The sequence below is a fragment of the Euprymna scolopes genome, chromosome 2 (genome assembly GCF_053919585.1).
Source record: "Euprymna scolopes isolate OS-2025 chromosome 2, ASM5391958v1, whole genome shotgun sequence".
Taxonomy (NCBI): Eukaryota; Metazoa; Mollusca; class Cephalopoda; order Sepiida; family Sepiolidae; genus Euprymna; species Euprymna scolopes.
This window is the reverse complement of record NC_136483.1, coordinates 148,693,016-148,708,137: the sequence shown is the minus strand read 5'-3', so window position 1 is coordinate 148,708,137 and position 15,122 is coordinate 148,693,016. Positions and strand designations below refer to the sequence as shown.

The 15,122-nt window shown below is 34.8% G+C and overlaps 1 protein-coding gene across 3 annotated transcripts in view; it reads right to left on the bottom strand.

Annotated features, from left to right (window-relative positions):
- LOC145297537 (paired box protein Pax-7-like) overlaps positions 1–15,122 on the bottom strand; it is a 405,080-nt gene that overhangs the window by 82,134 nt on the left and 307,824 nt on the right. For all 3 annotated transcript variants that reach the window (XM_080143496.1, XM_080143507.1, XM_080143516.1), the window contains one exon: positions 13,453–13,998. In XM_080143496.1, the coding sequence (XP_079999622.1) occupies positions 13,453–13,998 (546 nt within the window). The remainder of the gene's footprint in view (positions 1–13,452; positions 13,999–15,122) is intronic.

Here is a 15,122-nt window from a genome sequence, read left to right as displayed (position 1 = left end):
TTTTTTTTTTTAATTTGGAAACAATATACAGAAAGAAAGAATGAAATAACCCTTATCCCTGCGTGGCTTCCGGGCCTTGATAAGTGGTGATCACTGTGTAAAAAAAAAAAAAAAAAAAAAATCAAACAAATATTTTTCAGGTCTGAGTGTTTACTTCAACAATACTCACTATATGAGTGGGGTTTACTAGAAGTATAGAAAATATAAAGCAAGTAAGCTGCATACAATAGTTTGTATTTTATGCATAGATGAATTTGGTATTTCGCCTGAAGAAATCTTTCGGAAATGAAACAGAACATTTCTGTGTCGCTCACTTACCATATATATATATATATATATATATATATATATATATATATATATATATATATATATATATATATATATATATATATATGATTACCTCATTTAATCACATAAATTAATATACGAAGGTATAATTTTATGCGTCAAATTTTTCAGTATTTATTTCAACGGTGCTCAATACATAGGTAGAGCTAGGTAGTAAGGTTTAGAAACCTAAGGATTCCTCACAAAGATGACACACGGAAAATTCTGTGTAGTTTAATTGCCATATTTTTCAAAACACACTATCTATATTAGATGGTATCCCGGCGTTGTCCGGTCGTAGAATACGCTTAAACATGATATTCTAATTAATGAAGGTTGCGTATGCATTATTGATATTTATTTGCTTCCCCACGAGAGCAAATTAGACACAAGGTCGTTTTTAATGTAGAGGAAAACCAGCTCCTTCAAGCGGGCACTCTGGCAGGGTCCAAATAATTAGCAATTGTCTGATATGAAGTGTCTCCCCCACACTGACCAAACCTAATTACTTAATTAATTAATTGCTCCCGGATCAAGAAGGCCGGAAGTTGGCTTCCTTGTAAGAATCAATCTTCTATTGATTATTATATATTACGAGGAATAATTTGCCCGTTGGACTAATTCACAAAAGAAAAAAAAAGAAGATAAATAAATAAATAATTTAATGAATGCCCTGGAAAGTCACTTTGATTAATGTTTAGTTTTAGAATATGCAAACGAAGAAATGATTTGCCACGATTTAAAATGATACCTCTTCTTTTATCGTAAATAGAACCCATTAAAAAAAAATTGAAATAAAATGGTGAAGTACATCCAGGCTTGAACAGGAGATCATTCGATCTGTAATATAATGATCTCCCACTAAACTATATCTCCAGATTATAATAAATCTGTTTTTTTTTTCTTTTAATTTTTAAGAAGAAAGAATTTGTCCGAAATTTTATTATCTTCCTTTGCCGGTGTAACGTAAAATATTCCCCTATAAAAATTATTCATCTTTAGCTATAAGAGAAAATCTATTTTTAAGATCGAAATTTGTTAGATCTTCGATTATTATCCGATCAATTTCTGTACAAAACATATTTCAGAACAATGTCGGACATATAGATTAGCTTTGTGTGAAATTTGCAAAAGATAGGCTCAACCGCTTCGGAACCTATGGGGAACTCTCTCTCTCTCTCTCTCTCTCTCTCTCTCTCTCTCTCTCACACACACACATAAAGTGTTATATATATATATATTACTATTTTAAAAATAATAAATAAATAAAATTGTTATATACGTCCAAACAAATTAAAGGGCGACTTTCTAAGTAAAATAAAAAATGAGCTCCGAGGCGGAGCCAATATTAACCGTGTTTATCACTTGAAAAAACAACAATAACAAATATATATATATATATATATGTGTGTGTGTGTGTGTGTGTGTGTGTGTGTGTGTGTGTGTGCGTGTGTGTGTGTAGAAAGATAGAGATAGATAGATAGATGATGTTTAATATTTTTATATAAAATATATAATTAATTAAAGATACTAGTGTTTCATGCTTATGCAATTACTACGGGTCGAAGGATTTGTACGTAGTTGCAAATTAACCTTTAATTCTGCAGTCTGATATGCAGCCCTTAGACCAGCCACTATCAATTAACATGAAAAAGAAAAGAAGACATGTGTAAGCTTAGTTATATAGAGTTCAACAGCAAAGGTCGGAACATCGCGTTACTCAGAAAATATGTGTTTGTGTGTGCGTATCTGATCACAGAGTTGAATAGGTCAGGAAACATCTATGAATAACTATATAAATGCGCCTAGAGACGCGAAATCTATATATAACTAGCGGGTGGGTGGGGCGTTGCCCAGTCGTAAAATACGCTTAAATATGATATTTTATCTTGTCCAGATTTCCTATATACACGGTGACCCCCCCCCCTCAAAAAACGGGCCCCAACTCTAATTAGGCCCCGTTTCTTAGTGTTTTGTCCGAATGAAATGAAACTTTGGTCATAACTAGTTTATTATATATTCAAAGCATCACATTAAAATATTAGGGTCTTTGACCTTTTTTTCTCCGTTCTACAGCATATGTTCTAGATATACTTTCTATGTTTGTTTGATTTTTTTTGGGGGGGGGTCAGCTTGTATTATTATAGAGTCGTGATTTCAAAAGTAAACAAAAAAAATATTTGGGTGCCATCAACTAGAATCGAAACCAAAAGAAAAACTGTAGCATTCAAAGCTGGTGACGTTACCACTGTACCAACGTTACACGTATATGAACTGATTAAAAATAAACTAAATGAATGTACAAAATGTATAACGATTTTTTTTTCAATTTTGATCCGTTTTTGACCCCCTGAAAAACTATTTGAACCGGCTAAAGACCCATAAAAGAACAGTTCATAAAAAAATCCGATCATTTGAGGTGCCTAACGCCGCTCTGTGATATTTAATTTCGGAGGAGATAGAGTTTGAAAATATGGAGACAGACAGACATACAGATAGACAGACAGACAGACAGACAGACATGTAGCCTTTTATTAGGATGCAAAATATAGGCGCGTATACAAGTACGTGTGTATGTATTGCGCATGCCCTGCGTTGGTGTGTGTTGATGCGTTTATAAGTTTGAATGCGGATGCCGATTTAGATGCGTATTCATGAGCGTATGTGTCTGCGTATGTGTGTGTATTTTTTTCAATTATTTTATTTGTTTGTTTTTTTTTTGTTTTTTTTTTCTGGGAGCAGGGCATCCTACAAGATGTTATATAGTTACCCCTTATTTCAGAAACTCTAAGATTAGCAGTGTCAGAATTTTGGCGGAATTTTTTACACCCCACCCGCAACAAAAAACTGCGAATAAAATATAAAAAAAACTCGTAATTTCTGTTTTTAAATTGGGTTGTTTATTTTCTTTATGGAATATACTTCCAAAAACTATTAAAGTTATTTAAAACATAATAAAAATATTATTTTTTATTTGTTAAAAGACCGTGTAGACAAAACGTCCACGTATTCAATCACCGCGAGCGGATATTTTGTCAACACGGTTTTTTTAACAAATAAGAAATAATATTTTTACTATGTTTGAAACAACTTTAATAGTTTATTTTGGAAGTATATTCCATAAAGAAAATAAACAACCCACTTTAAAAACAGAAATTACGAGTTTTTTATATTTTATTCGCAGTTTTGTCTTAGGGGTGTCAAATTTGCAATGGCGATTTTTCCCAAAGATTCTGACACTGCTACTCTAATATATCATTTTAGATAGGTCCGTGCATGTGCGCACGCGCATGTGCGTGTGTATAATGTCAACGCTTATTATCGCCCTTCTTGCGTGATGACCAAATTACCCGCTAACGATAGCCGTGACACCAATCACAAGGCTATATAAGTTAATCATAACCAATGTTTAGAGTTTGAACTGGAGGACGAGATGCTGCGGGTCCTCACCTCAGCGGTCTGACACGACCAGGGTAACGATTTTTGGCCCTGCCCACTTGTCCCTCCTGCAATAAAGCTGGCTACCAATGATTACAGCGATGTCTAGACATTTGGCGGAGAAGGATTAATAGAAAGATAAAGAAAACGATAAAAAGAGATGCCGAGGAGAAAAAAAAAAAAAAAAGAAAGAATGAAATACTGAAGAAAAAAATAGGTAAAGGGATAGATAGATAGATAGATAGATAGGGAGGGAAAAAGAGAGGGAAGCAAGAAAATGGAAATGAGTGAAGAAAGAAACAACAGTGGAAAGGAGTAAAGAGGTAACGAAAGAAAAAAAAAATGAAAAAAAGAGAGGGAGTAAAAAATAGGCAAAAAGAAAAAAAAGGAAACGCATGCAAAGTAAACGAGTAAAGAAAGAAAGGAAAAAACGAAGTACAAAATAGGCAAAGAAAGAATTCAGAAAGAAAGACAGAAAGAAAGAAAAAAAGAAAGAGGCAAGAACATTAATAATCGATGTCCAATCCAACAATTTAATAAATAAAAAAAATGGCGTCAGTAAAGAGAGAAATCGAGAGTGGGAGAGGAGAAGAGAGAAGGCTAATGTGGACAAGGTCTCTACGCTAATACCTACTGATCTCTCTATTACTCTTGGGTTTGTCTGCCACTTAGAAATGACCGCAGCTAATTGACGTTGATCGTAGCTCATGATTGGTGTCCAGAGGGCGTTGTAGGGGGAAAACCATGAATAGACGAAGCGTGCGGCTATCATTAACGGGGCGTGTACCCTCCGCCCTCTTGTCTGACCCTGTCACCTTAAATCCCACTCTTCTGGGCTTAGATAGTCTCTATTTTATTTTATACGTGTCAATTTACCTCACATTGGCTGGATACATATAAAAATATATAATAGCTTTCGTAAATCACCATTAACTTTTTCTCCTAAACTGTATTTTATTTAGTCTACTTAGGATTACAAAAAAGAAAAGAGAAAAACGAGGACAAAAATATGTGATTTTGTTACCTTTTTTCCTTATATCGTATAATTCGGTGTTTAATTTTTTCTAATTTTCTAGTCTTATATATATATATATATATATATATATATATATATATATATATATATATATATATATATATATATATATAAGGCTATATGTGTGTGTGTGTCTGTCTGTCTGTCTGTCTCTATATTTTCAAACTCTATCTCTTCCAAAATTCATGAAAAACACTCGTGTAGCTAAAATCACTATTAATAATTTCCCACACTTTTTATCTGTGCCTAAACCTAAACGTAGATTCCATGAACGAAGCTTCTTTCTTAGAACAGCACGCCTGTGGAACTCTCTTCCGATTGCCTGCTTTCCAGTTGACTACAATCTCGTTGTCTTCAAGTCCAACGTAAACAAGTTCTTGATGAACCGTCCCCCTAAATAATCCAATTTACAAAATCCCCACTAATGTTTACTACGCTACAATCACATTGATTAATGTATATCCATTAACCCTTTTCCTCGAGTGACCTCCGGGCCTTGATAAGTTGTGATTCCTGTGTAAAAAAAAAATAAATAAATAAATACAAATCGCAGAGCGGCACTAGGGGCCTCAATGATTCGATTTTTTAATGGGTCGTTCTTTTATGGGTCTTTTACTGGTTCAAATAGTTTTTAAGGGGTAAAAAAAAAAACGGGTCAAAATTGAAAAAAATCGTTATACATTTTGTACATTCATCTTTTATCTTTAGTTTATTTGAATCAGTTCATATACGCGTCACGTTGGTACAGTGGTTACATCACCAGCTTTGAATGATAAAGTTTTTCTTTCGGTTTCGATTCTAGCTGATAGTACTCAAATACTTTTTTTTTACCTTTTGAAATCACGACTATACATTGGGTACAATATTATATGAAATAATCGATAGAGAATATTTAAACGAGTTTGCTAGTAGGTTTAGTCTATTATTATAACATCCATAAAAATTGAACACGTATACGTCTCTGTGGTGTCGGAAAAATCGAACTTAAGCAGCATAAGCTAAATGTGATCTCTGCGTTAAACGAAGCCACCATATTAATCACAGCCGGTCCGAAGCAACACCCCCACGTGGCCCGAGCAAAGCCGAGCGTAGCTGCTAGTGTTTAATTTAATAGATATCTCTGGTGCTAACATATTATGTTGTCTACAGAATACGGTTTCCTGACTTAAATGCACGAAAATCTGATGTTATTGTTTTTTCGGAAAAACTCAATCATGTTCTGCAACCCATCTAAAAAAACTAAAAAACAAACAAACAAAAAACAGCATTATTCTCTACAAAACTACCAAACTAAACACCATGAATAGATATTTGAAAATATAAAGAACTTGAAGCGTAAATTTTCTTGCCAAACGAGCTGAACCCGAAAGGAGTTGATATGCTGTAAAACAAAACAACCAAACTAAACATTATAAATAAATATTTGAAAATATAAACCACTTGCAGCATAAAATATTATTTCCAAAATTATTGGATTCTATATAAAATAGCACAAAAAGGGCTGATATACCGTAAAATAAAACAACAAAACTAAATATCAAAAATAATAAATTTGAAGATATAAAAAATTTTGAAGCATGAAAAACTTTTACCAAAATGGCCGAATTTCGCATTTAATAAACCGAAAATTTTTGATATGCGGTAAAACAAAACAACCAAACCAAATCAATAGTTTTAATCTAGAGCAAGTCATTAATATATAAAATTGTGTCAGTTAGATACTTTGAATTTGACAAATCGATATCTGGTTCTACCTAGCCAGTCAATTACTAATATATGTCTTTAAAATAAAAATAAAAATTCAAATTGATTTCATCGATTACATATAATATCAGGCCCGATACTGTTTTCAGTAACATGCATTTCCCGTGAAGCACTGTTACTTTTAATTGGTTACTCAACAAATCTGATTAAGCAATGTAATCGCTCTATTTTTTGTTTTCATTTAAATTGACATTATATATGACGTAACACTATATAGCCAAGCTGCGGCATTAATCTTTAGGTTAAACAGTTTTCTACTGAAGGAGAAAGTCTCTAGGGAATCTAGAATTCACAAGCGGTCCGAAGTCACATGATTATCCCGGTAAGGGGAGATGACGACGTTAGATTTTGGAAGTTTTTCTTTTCTTTTTTTTTTACAAAGGAATCACCACTTATCAAGGCCCAGGGGCCACTCGAGGTCAAGCGTTAAAGAGTGTACAGTGATCAAAAGGACAATATTATAGTATCGTCAGAAGTGTAAATTTAATAAATTGGATTACTTAAGGGGAACGACTCACCAAGAACTTGTTTACATTGGATTTGAAGACAGCTATATTGTAGTTAGCTGAAAAGCAGGTAAACGGGAGAGAGTTCCACAGGTGTGCAGTTCTTAAAAAAAAGCTTTGTTCATTGAATCAATGTTTAGGTTTAGGCACAGATAAGAATGGGGAAAATTATTGATAGTGGCTTCAGTTAGACGAGTGTTTCTCGTGAATGTTTGGCGAGAGGGGGAAACCATAGATTGGAAGTCAGGCGAGCACTTTCCATGAAAATTACGATAAAACAGAGACAGACTCGCAACGTCTATTCAGTGAGAACGACGTTGCATGGAAGGGAAAAGGGCATACCCCACTAGACTACGAAGTCTATTCTGAACTTTGCCAAGGCAGGATCTTTGCAGAGAAGTAGACTTAGACTAGATAAAATACAGTTTATGAAAAAAAGTTAATGGTGATTTACGAAAGCTATTATATATTTTATATGTATACAGCCAAGGTGACGTGCTTCTACATACAGCGCCTGGTATTCCCAAGTGGTCACCCATTTGTTACTGAGTTGGCTTAACGTTGTTTAACTTGTATCGATATGATGATGCCGTATATTTAACCTTAGCAGTATGAGCCGATAATCAGACGACTTTAGTTCATGTGCAGCTTAATTGAAGGTGTAGTGACAATGCCTACCATATCCCGGTTAAAAGTTGCTATCGATAAATATTTACATGACGTATAGATGTACACATGTTCTGTATTTTTACATTGTTTATTTTTTAGGCAGTTGTCTTTCTTATAGTAGAACTGTAAAAGTTTCACAGTTCCTCCCTGTGACTTTTGATTATTTCTTAAACTCAAAGAAAACCTTAGAGGCTGTCGTTATCAGACAATTGAGGATATGAAAGAGGCTGTCAAGATAGAAAACAGTAGTTTGAATGATTCAAATAATACAAAGTTAGCTTCAAAGTCAGACCTAAATTGCATTTAAGCCGACAAAATAATCTTTTAACTCGCCCATTTTTATTTTGTATTATTGTACCATGTTATTGGCAATATAATAATGTATATCGCTATAATTTATTTTTAATAATTAGTCCGGCTCATAGGACTGCTTATATGAGACATTTTAAAATAATCACCTAATAATAAAAATCAGAAGGGGGGGGTCATTCATATTTTAGATTGAGGAATAGAATAGGTGTAATCCCTATTTACTTGCCTCGCCACAAGGGAAGTGTAGAGTTGGATATAAGGTAGAATTTTAATGTGGGGAAAAATCAATCTTCCTGTAAAGGGACACTCTGGATTGGAATAGAAATAAAAAAAATTGCTTCAGTATAAAAGGATTTATTACTCACTGACTGAGAATCGATTAAATATTACACTTTTATGTTAACTCGACGGCCGAGGAGAGGTGCAAACAAATGAAAATTAAAAAAAATAAAATTACTTCACTGCGTCTCGGGAAACGTCGGCTATGTACAACTTGTACTCTATCAAACAGATGTAATGAATATGAGTACTTCTAGTACACACAAGGATATGATTGGTTGATATAACCCATGAATACGGAAAGGTATGGCAGCTTGGGAGAGACACCGAAAGACACGCCGAAAGCCTTAAACTTAAGCATATTACCAGTTACAACTATGAACAATAGTTCATTAAGGCAACTTACTAGAGTAGCCAGAACCACTCAGCTACTTCAAACAATTTAGTTATCTATAATATAAATCTCACCTGTCTGTTTAATATATGTATGTATGTATGCCTAAAACTTTCGACAGAGACAACAGATTTTCATGAGATCGGTATCATTTTGAAGCTCGGTGTCTCGGACAACACATGTCGAAAAATTGGTCAAAAACATTAATTCCTTCACCATCAACTGGGCAGTTTTCTACAAGGATGAGTCGATTTTTTTGCGAGCCATTTTTGCAAATCGTCGTATCGGTTGGATTGACTTTACCTAATTTAACGTTCCGAACTTCCGGTCGCATCATGGAGCAGGGGTAATACGTCAGATTTTCTTTCACTTTCTTTTCCGCCTTCGCATCACGGGTTCGAGCCTGCCTGCCTACTACAACTTTTTTTTTTTTTTGCTCCACCTCCAAACTCACGAGCAATGCCGGGCACCCAGGCTTACATATTACTAAATAAGGAACCATTTTCATTTAAAATTCAGTTAGTATTATGCATCTAAAATTAAGAAAAGCACGCTTGAAAAGGTCAAAATTATATCAATTAGCAAAACCACACGACATCAAGTTAAATTCGGTCGCCATCTTGTTTTGATTTCGCTTATTCACATAATAATACACGTTAACACACCAGTTCCCGTTAAATCATCGAAGTTAAGCAACATTGAGTTTGGTCAGTACTAAAATGGGTGACCATTTAGGAATTTCTGTTTGTGCTTTCCGCTTATCTCACCATTGTTTGCAGTCGTCTAGCACTTCTCCTTGCCACTGGACTCTAGCAGTGCCGATTCAGGAGAGGTGTGGTTGGTGATTGCGCACCCTTGCTACACAACTACACGCGCAGCTACTCTTACAAGGAGTATCCATTGGCTCTTGAGATTGAACGGAGGGATCATTCACATAATGTTGACACTTTTCAAGCGTGCTGTTTCTCAATTTAAGATGCATAATACTGGCTGAAGTTTAAATGAAAATGATTGCTTATTTAGTAATTCAAAACAAAGCGAACGACATAAGACTATTTTTATTGCCTAAACAGATTTTTTTCTCGCGTTCTTCGCTGGATGCAACCTTTATATATTGCCATGACGTCTTTCGTTTTCGGCACAAATACAATGACAGAAGAGTTCTATTCAAGGGAAGACAACAAAATTAGGTAAAATAACAAAAGAGCCAAGAAATTATATGTACAAAAATTATTTTAGAAATCACTATAGTGCAATATATCGTTATATATATATATATATATATATATATATATATATATATGTGTGTGTGTGTGTGTGTGTGTGTGTGTGTGTGTGTGTGTGTGTGTGTGTGTGTGTGTATTGTGTGTTTGTGTGTGCATTACTAGCGCCTTGTAAAGAAATTTTTTGAAGAAGCGTCAGGAATCTTTAACGTTTTAGTTATAATCACTTAACAATCGTAATCGTAGGCGACTATTAGTTTGTGGACTTAAAATATATAGGCATTAAAAATAATGAATACGAAAGGCAAATAAGGAAATCATTTCGAGCCATAAATCGAAGTACCCTTCTTCCGGTATCACATCTTTAATAGATATTCTGTCCATTTGTCTTCTTTTATTCTAAATGTCGCTAGTCATTTAGCGTTGATCTAGTAACCCATAAACTTTCAAATACTTTCTTCTTTTTTTCTTCTACTACTACTACTACTACTACTACTACTCCCACCATTTCTTTTTTCCTTTATTAAGCAAGTGTCTGCAATTTACTTAAACATCGTCGTTTCCACAGAGTCTTCCGTTTTCTCACTTTTTTCGACTTCCGCTTCACATCGACTACTTCCGTTCTTTGTTCGACAAGTGTCCATGTTAATTTAGACCAGACGTAAACCTTTAAAAAAAAAACGGAGACAAAAAATCGTTCGGCCGTCAATTCTATTGTCCGAGACTCTTTCCGAAAATTTATTCGTTCATTTCTTTTTAGCCGTCTAAAATGGTTGCATATTTTAAACATTTGTGTAATTCTTCCTTTAGGTCAGATTAAGTCAATAGCCCCTCCCTCAGCACACGTTCGTCCCTTTTTTTTTTCTTTTGTTTGGTAAGGGTGCGTCTACTTTCTTTAGTTTAAATCAATCGTGACCAATAGGCACATGCGTTGCGCAAAATGTGACATGCGCAGTAAACACGACCGGAAGTCTAATAGTATTACGACAGCAATTTTCAAGATTACGATGCCGTATACTCTTCTTTTTTTATTTGCCCTTTGGATTTCTCCGCTTTGTTTTGTTAAATGATTTATCGTTTAACATTTCCATTTTATGTTATTAATTTATCATAAAACGGCGAATGCAAACAAGAGCTAAAAAGAAAGAAAAGAAAAGAAAAAAACGAGCGGAAACTGTAAACATTATCATACAAAGAAGACAAAGCAAAAAAAAAACAAAAAAAAAAAAACAAACAAATATGACGTCTGCTAGCATACGGAACTTGGACCATAAATAGTCGATTAGCATTTAAAACCTGGTTTTATTACTGGTGGTATTGTTATACGTTTCATTATCCGTTTATTATATTTTTTTCTTTATAAATTTCATTTGTCAGTTCTTTTTTTTTTTTCAGCAATTATTCAATTTTTTTATTCCTATTTCCCGTTTTTTTTTAATTTTTTAATTTTTTTTTTTTTACAGTTGCGTCCTCCTTAGCCATTCTTGTGTTAATTTGTAACAAATTTGTTCGTTTGCTATTAAGCGCAAATCTATTTTTCACTCGTTTATCGTCAACATGGACTTCTCAAGACGCGTGCACAATTGGATAACTTAAGCATTTTCTCTTTTTTATTCGTGTCCGTATGTCGCAGTTTCTAAATTCCGCCATGAAATTAACAGAAAACTGGGATGATATGTTAACGTGCATTTTACTATACTAAAAAAAACAAAAAAACAAACAAAACAAAACAAAAAAACGGATAATGAAATGTATAACAATACCACCAGTAATAAAACCAGGTTTTTAAATTATTTATTTTCGATAAAATTAGTAACGAAAGTGGTTATGTTTGTTTGTTTGTGTATCGTTTAGCGTCCACATCGCTTGATCAATTGTAATCACACTTGGTCGTAATATCGGCCATGTTCTAATTTCGAACTGATTCTGAAAAGAATAAAAAGTTGCTTCCCTTATTTTGTCCTTTAGTCCTCGCATTCCATGAAAGCTGTTTCTGATAAATGGAGAAGAATTGCTGTTCGCTGGATCAGAATTTATCCATCTAATATTTATTGCTGGCTAATTTGTTGGAACTTAATAATTTTGTTGTGGTTTTATGCCTTGTCTTGAACGATTTCCATGAATAATTTAATTTTGGGACATCTAGAATGAAGATCAGAATGAAAGTCGCACCTTTGGCAATAACGTTATTTGTGTTAATCGTAGATACTCGCTACTTGGTTCATACTGTAGCCAATGAAGTCCCGCATATAATTTAATTGACAGGTTTGAAATTCTGACGAAATTTTTTCTTTTCTTTCTTTTAAATGTGATGCATGGATCTGATGTTCTTTTATAGCGGTAGCCATCGTGCAAAATTTCAACATGATCAGGCAAATAGTTTTAGAGTTTTCAACGTTTCCATTGTATAATTTCGGAAATATTTCATATAGTATAGAAAAGTGACGCTTGGATAAGCTCATCCTGATAATGTCAGGCGGAGATATGCAGTCTCGCGACTGAATTAGGTTTCTTTTTTCTTTACGTTTCGGTTTGAAACTCGCAAAAACATACGAGAATTGTTCATATAGACAACATAACCATGGAATGTGCTCCGATGAACTTACTGCACTTGTCCCTCTCTCAACTTAAATACCAGAGACCGACTCGACTAGCTTCAAAATCCTATCCATTCACTGTAGAAATCCTTACATACTGGAATATTTTCTTATCAAATAACTTATTTCTTCGTAACGTTTGTTTGCCTTTGGAATCCCCTCCTTGCTTCCAGTTTTTTTTCTCGGCCGTGCTAGGATGAAAAAGAGACATACTGCTGTCCAATTCTCCAACCAGGTTACCACGCTATAAATCTCACTATAAACCTGGCCCTATCACAGTAGCTCATTATGTTTGAGTGGAAACCTGTCTTAGATGGGGCGATCAAAGTAAAAAACAATTATAATTGCCAATTAGTTTATGGAACAGTCGATAAGCATGTTAACATGCTGGTAAAAAAAGGAAGATAAAAGCACATCATTAAAACTAAAGCAAGATATTTTTTAATGGAAATCGCTCCGGACAAGGCACGAAGCCACTTGATGTACGGAACTAAAAAATAGTACTTCAAGGTCAAAAACTTTCCAATGATACGTATTAGAGGGAATAGATTCTAATCCAGAAAACAGCAATTGTTCCCTCTTTGTCAGAAACATCGCTTCTGGAATGCGAGAACTAAAGGACAAAAGAAGGGAAGTGAGAGTAGTCGGCTGCTAAGAGTAAACCCAAGATCAATTTTCTACTCTATTCTTTCGGTCAATTATTTCGACTATATTCATTTGGTATAAATATGGTCGAACGAATCAATCGAAATATATTGGTTCAACCTTAATGATGCGTTTGTATTCTTATTTCTACTAGCCTATTTTCATGATAATCCACTATTCCATACACGAATTTTCATTTTTGTCTGAAAAATTGTCATTTCATATTTATCTCTCTCAGAATTACAAAGCGTTATCTTACCATCTTTATCAGATCTATGCAACTTGACCTCGCCCAGTATTCCGTCGATGCTGTGGTTCGTGTTTTTGTCGCTACCGTTGTCATTCCGAGCCATCTTGAGTCGTTTTTCGTCATCATCGTCACATTCGTCGTCATCGCACTCTTCGTCATCATCTTCGGTGTGAAATCGACTGCGTAGGACGCGGCTGATGGAGCTGACGCTGGGCACCGTGCTGCGATCACACACGTTTTCCTTGAGCAGTTTGTCGCGGATCTCCCAGCTAAAAATTCCTGGATTCTCTTTCTTGTATTGCTCAATCCGCTTCTCGACTTCGGGGGTCGCGACCCGCGGTTTCGAGCCCCCAATCACACCCGGTCGAATGCTGCCGGTCTCCTGGTAGCGCTGGAGGATTTTGCTCACGCATCCATGCGATACCCTCAACTGGCGACTGATCACACAAGGGCGAACCCCTTGCGCGGCCAATTCGACGATTTTGAGCCGGACATGGTTCGGAAGAGGCCGTCCATTGATAAATACGCCTCCAAGTTGATTGACTCGTCCCTGGCCTGAAAAGATAGATGAAAAAAAAATACAATCAATTTTTAGGTATTAGTTTCATAATATGCATATATCTTACATGTATTCATCAAAAACGGTCATCTTCCTTTAAAAAATATCTTTTTATTTAATTATTAGTAGGGGGCACCCAGCCTTGCCTGGTAATAAAATACGCTAAAATATATTTTGATTCATGCAGATTTCGTATTTATTATTACAGAGCCATTTCTCTATTAAATATTATATTGTAAATAATATATAGTCCTGATTTCAAAAGTTTAAAAAAAAATGACTTGGGTGGTATTAACTAAAATCTAAACCAAAACATTTAGTGCTCCAGTCGCGTTCCCTACCTACAATTAATAGATGAGAACGCTTTAAATGTAGACCTCTTCAAGCTACCTTTGAATTTGCGCATAAGCACAAGTAATAGAATTAGGTTCAAAAGAGAGTCGCCAACCTAATAGGTCCTGAACTGTAATCTAAGCTTTAGCCTCTATCCCATCGACGAAATGTTGCATCCTTCTGCCTATTCTACAAGTATTTTAATGGTGAATGCTCTGACGAACTACAAGCACTTGTATCCCCCTCGACGTAAATGCCCCCCGAAACCCCCGACAAGCAGCTAAATCCCATCCATACACAGTAGAGATTCCTAGGTGTAAGAAAGCCTTTTACTCCAATAGTTTCTTCCCCAAAACTGCTAGACTTTGGAACTCCCTTCCAGGATTCTGCTTTCCCAACTGTACTGACATGCAGAAGTTCAAGTGTAATGTGAACAGACATCTTGCTGCTCATCTCCCTTCATAATAACCCTGCCGCTTATGTCCCCGATAGTAGCCCTCTACTTGAAAGTGGCACTGTGCCTTGTTTGGAGTGAAAATTGAATTTTTTTTTTTTTTTTTTAATGTCGGCAAGTTGAAATAAACAGTTCGCATTTTATCTTACCGACATATTTCTGTACGAGTTATTGATCTATCCAAACAAACATTTTATTCATTACAATCCATCCTAGGTGTATGATAACTATTTCCTATTAATTTCCATGTTATGTAACAAGTAGTTTAATAGTTTATCGGTTAAATATCTGCACACAGACACATATATCTACTGTTTTAATTATATAGATTTA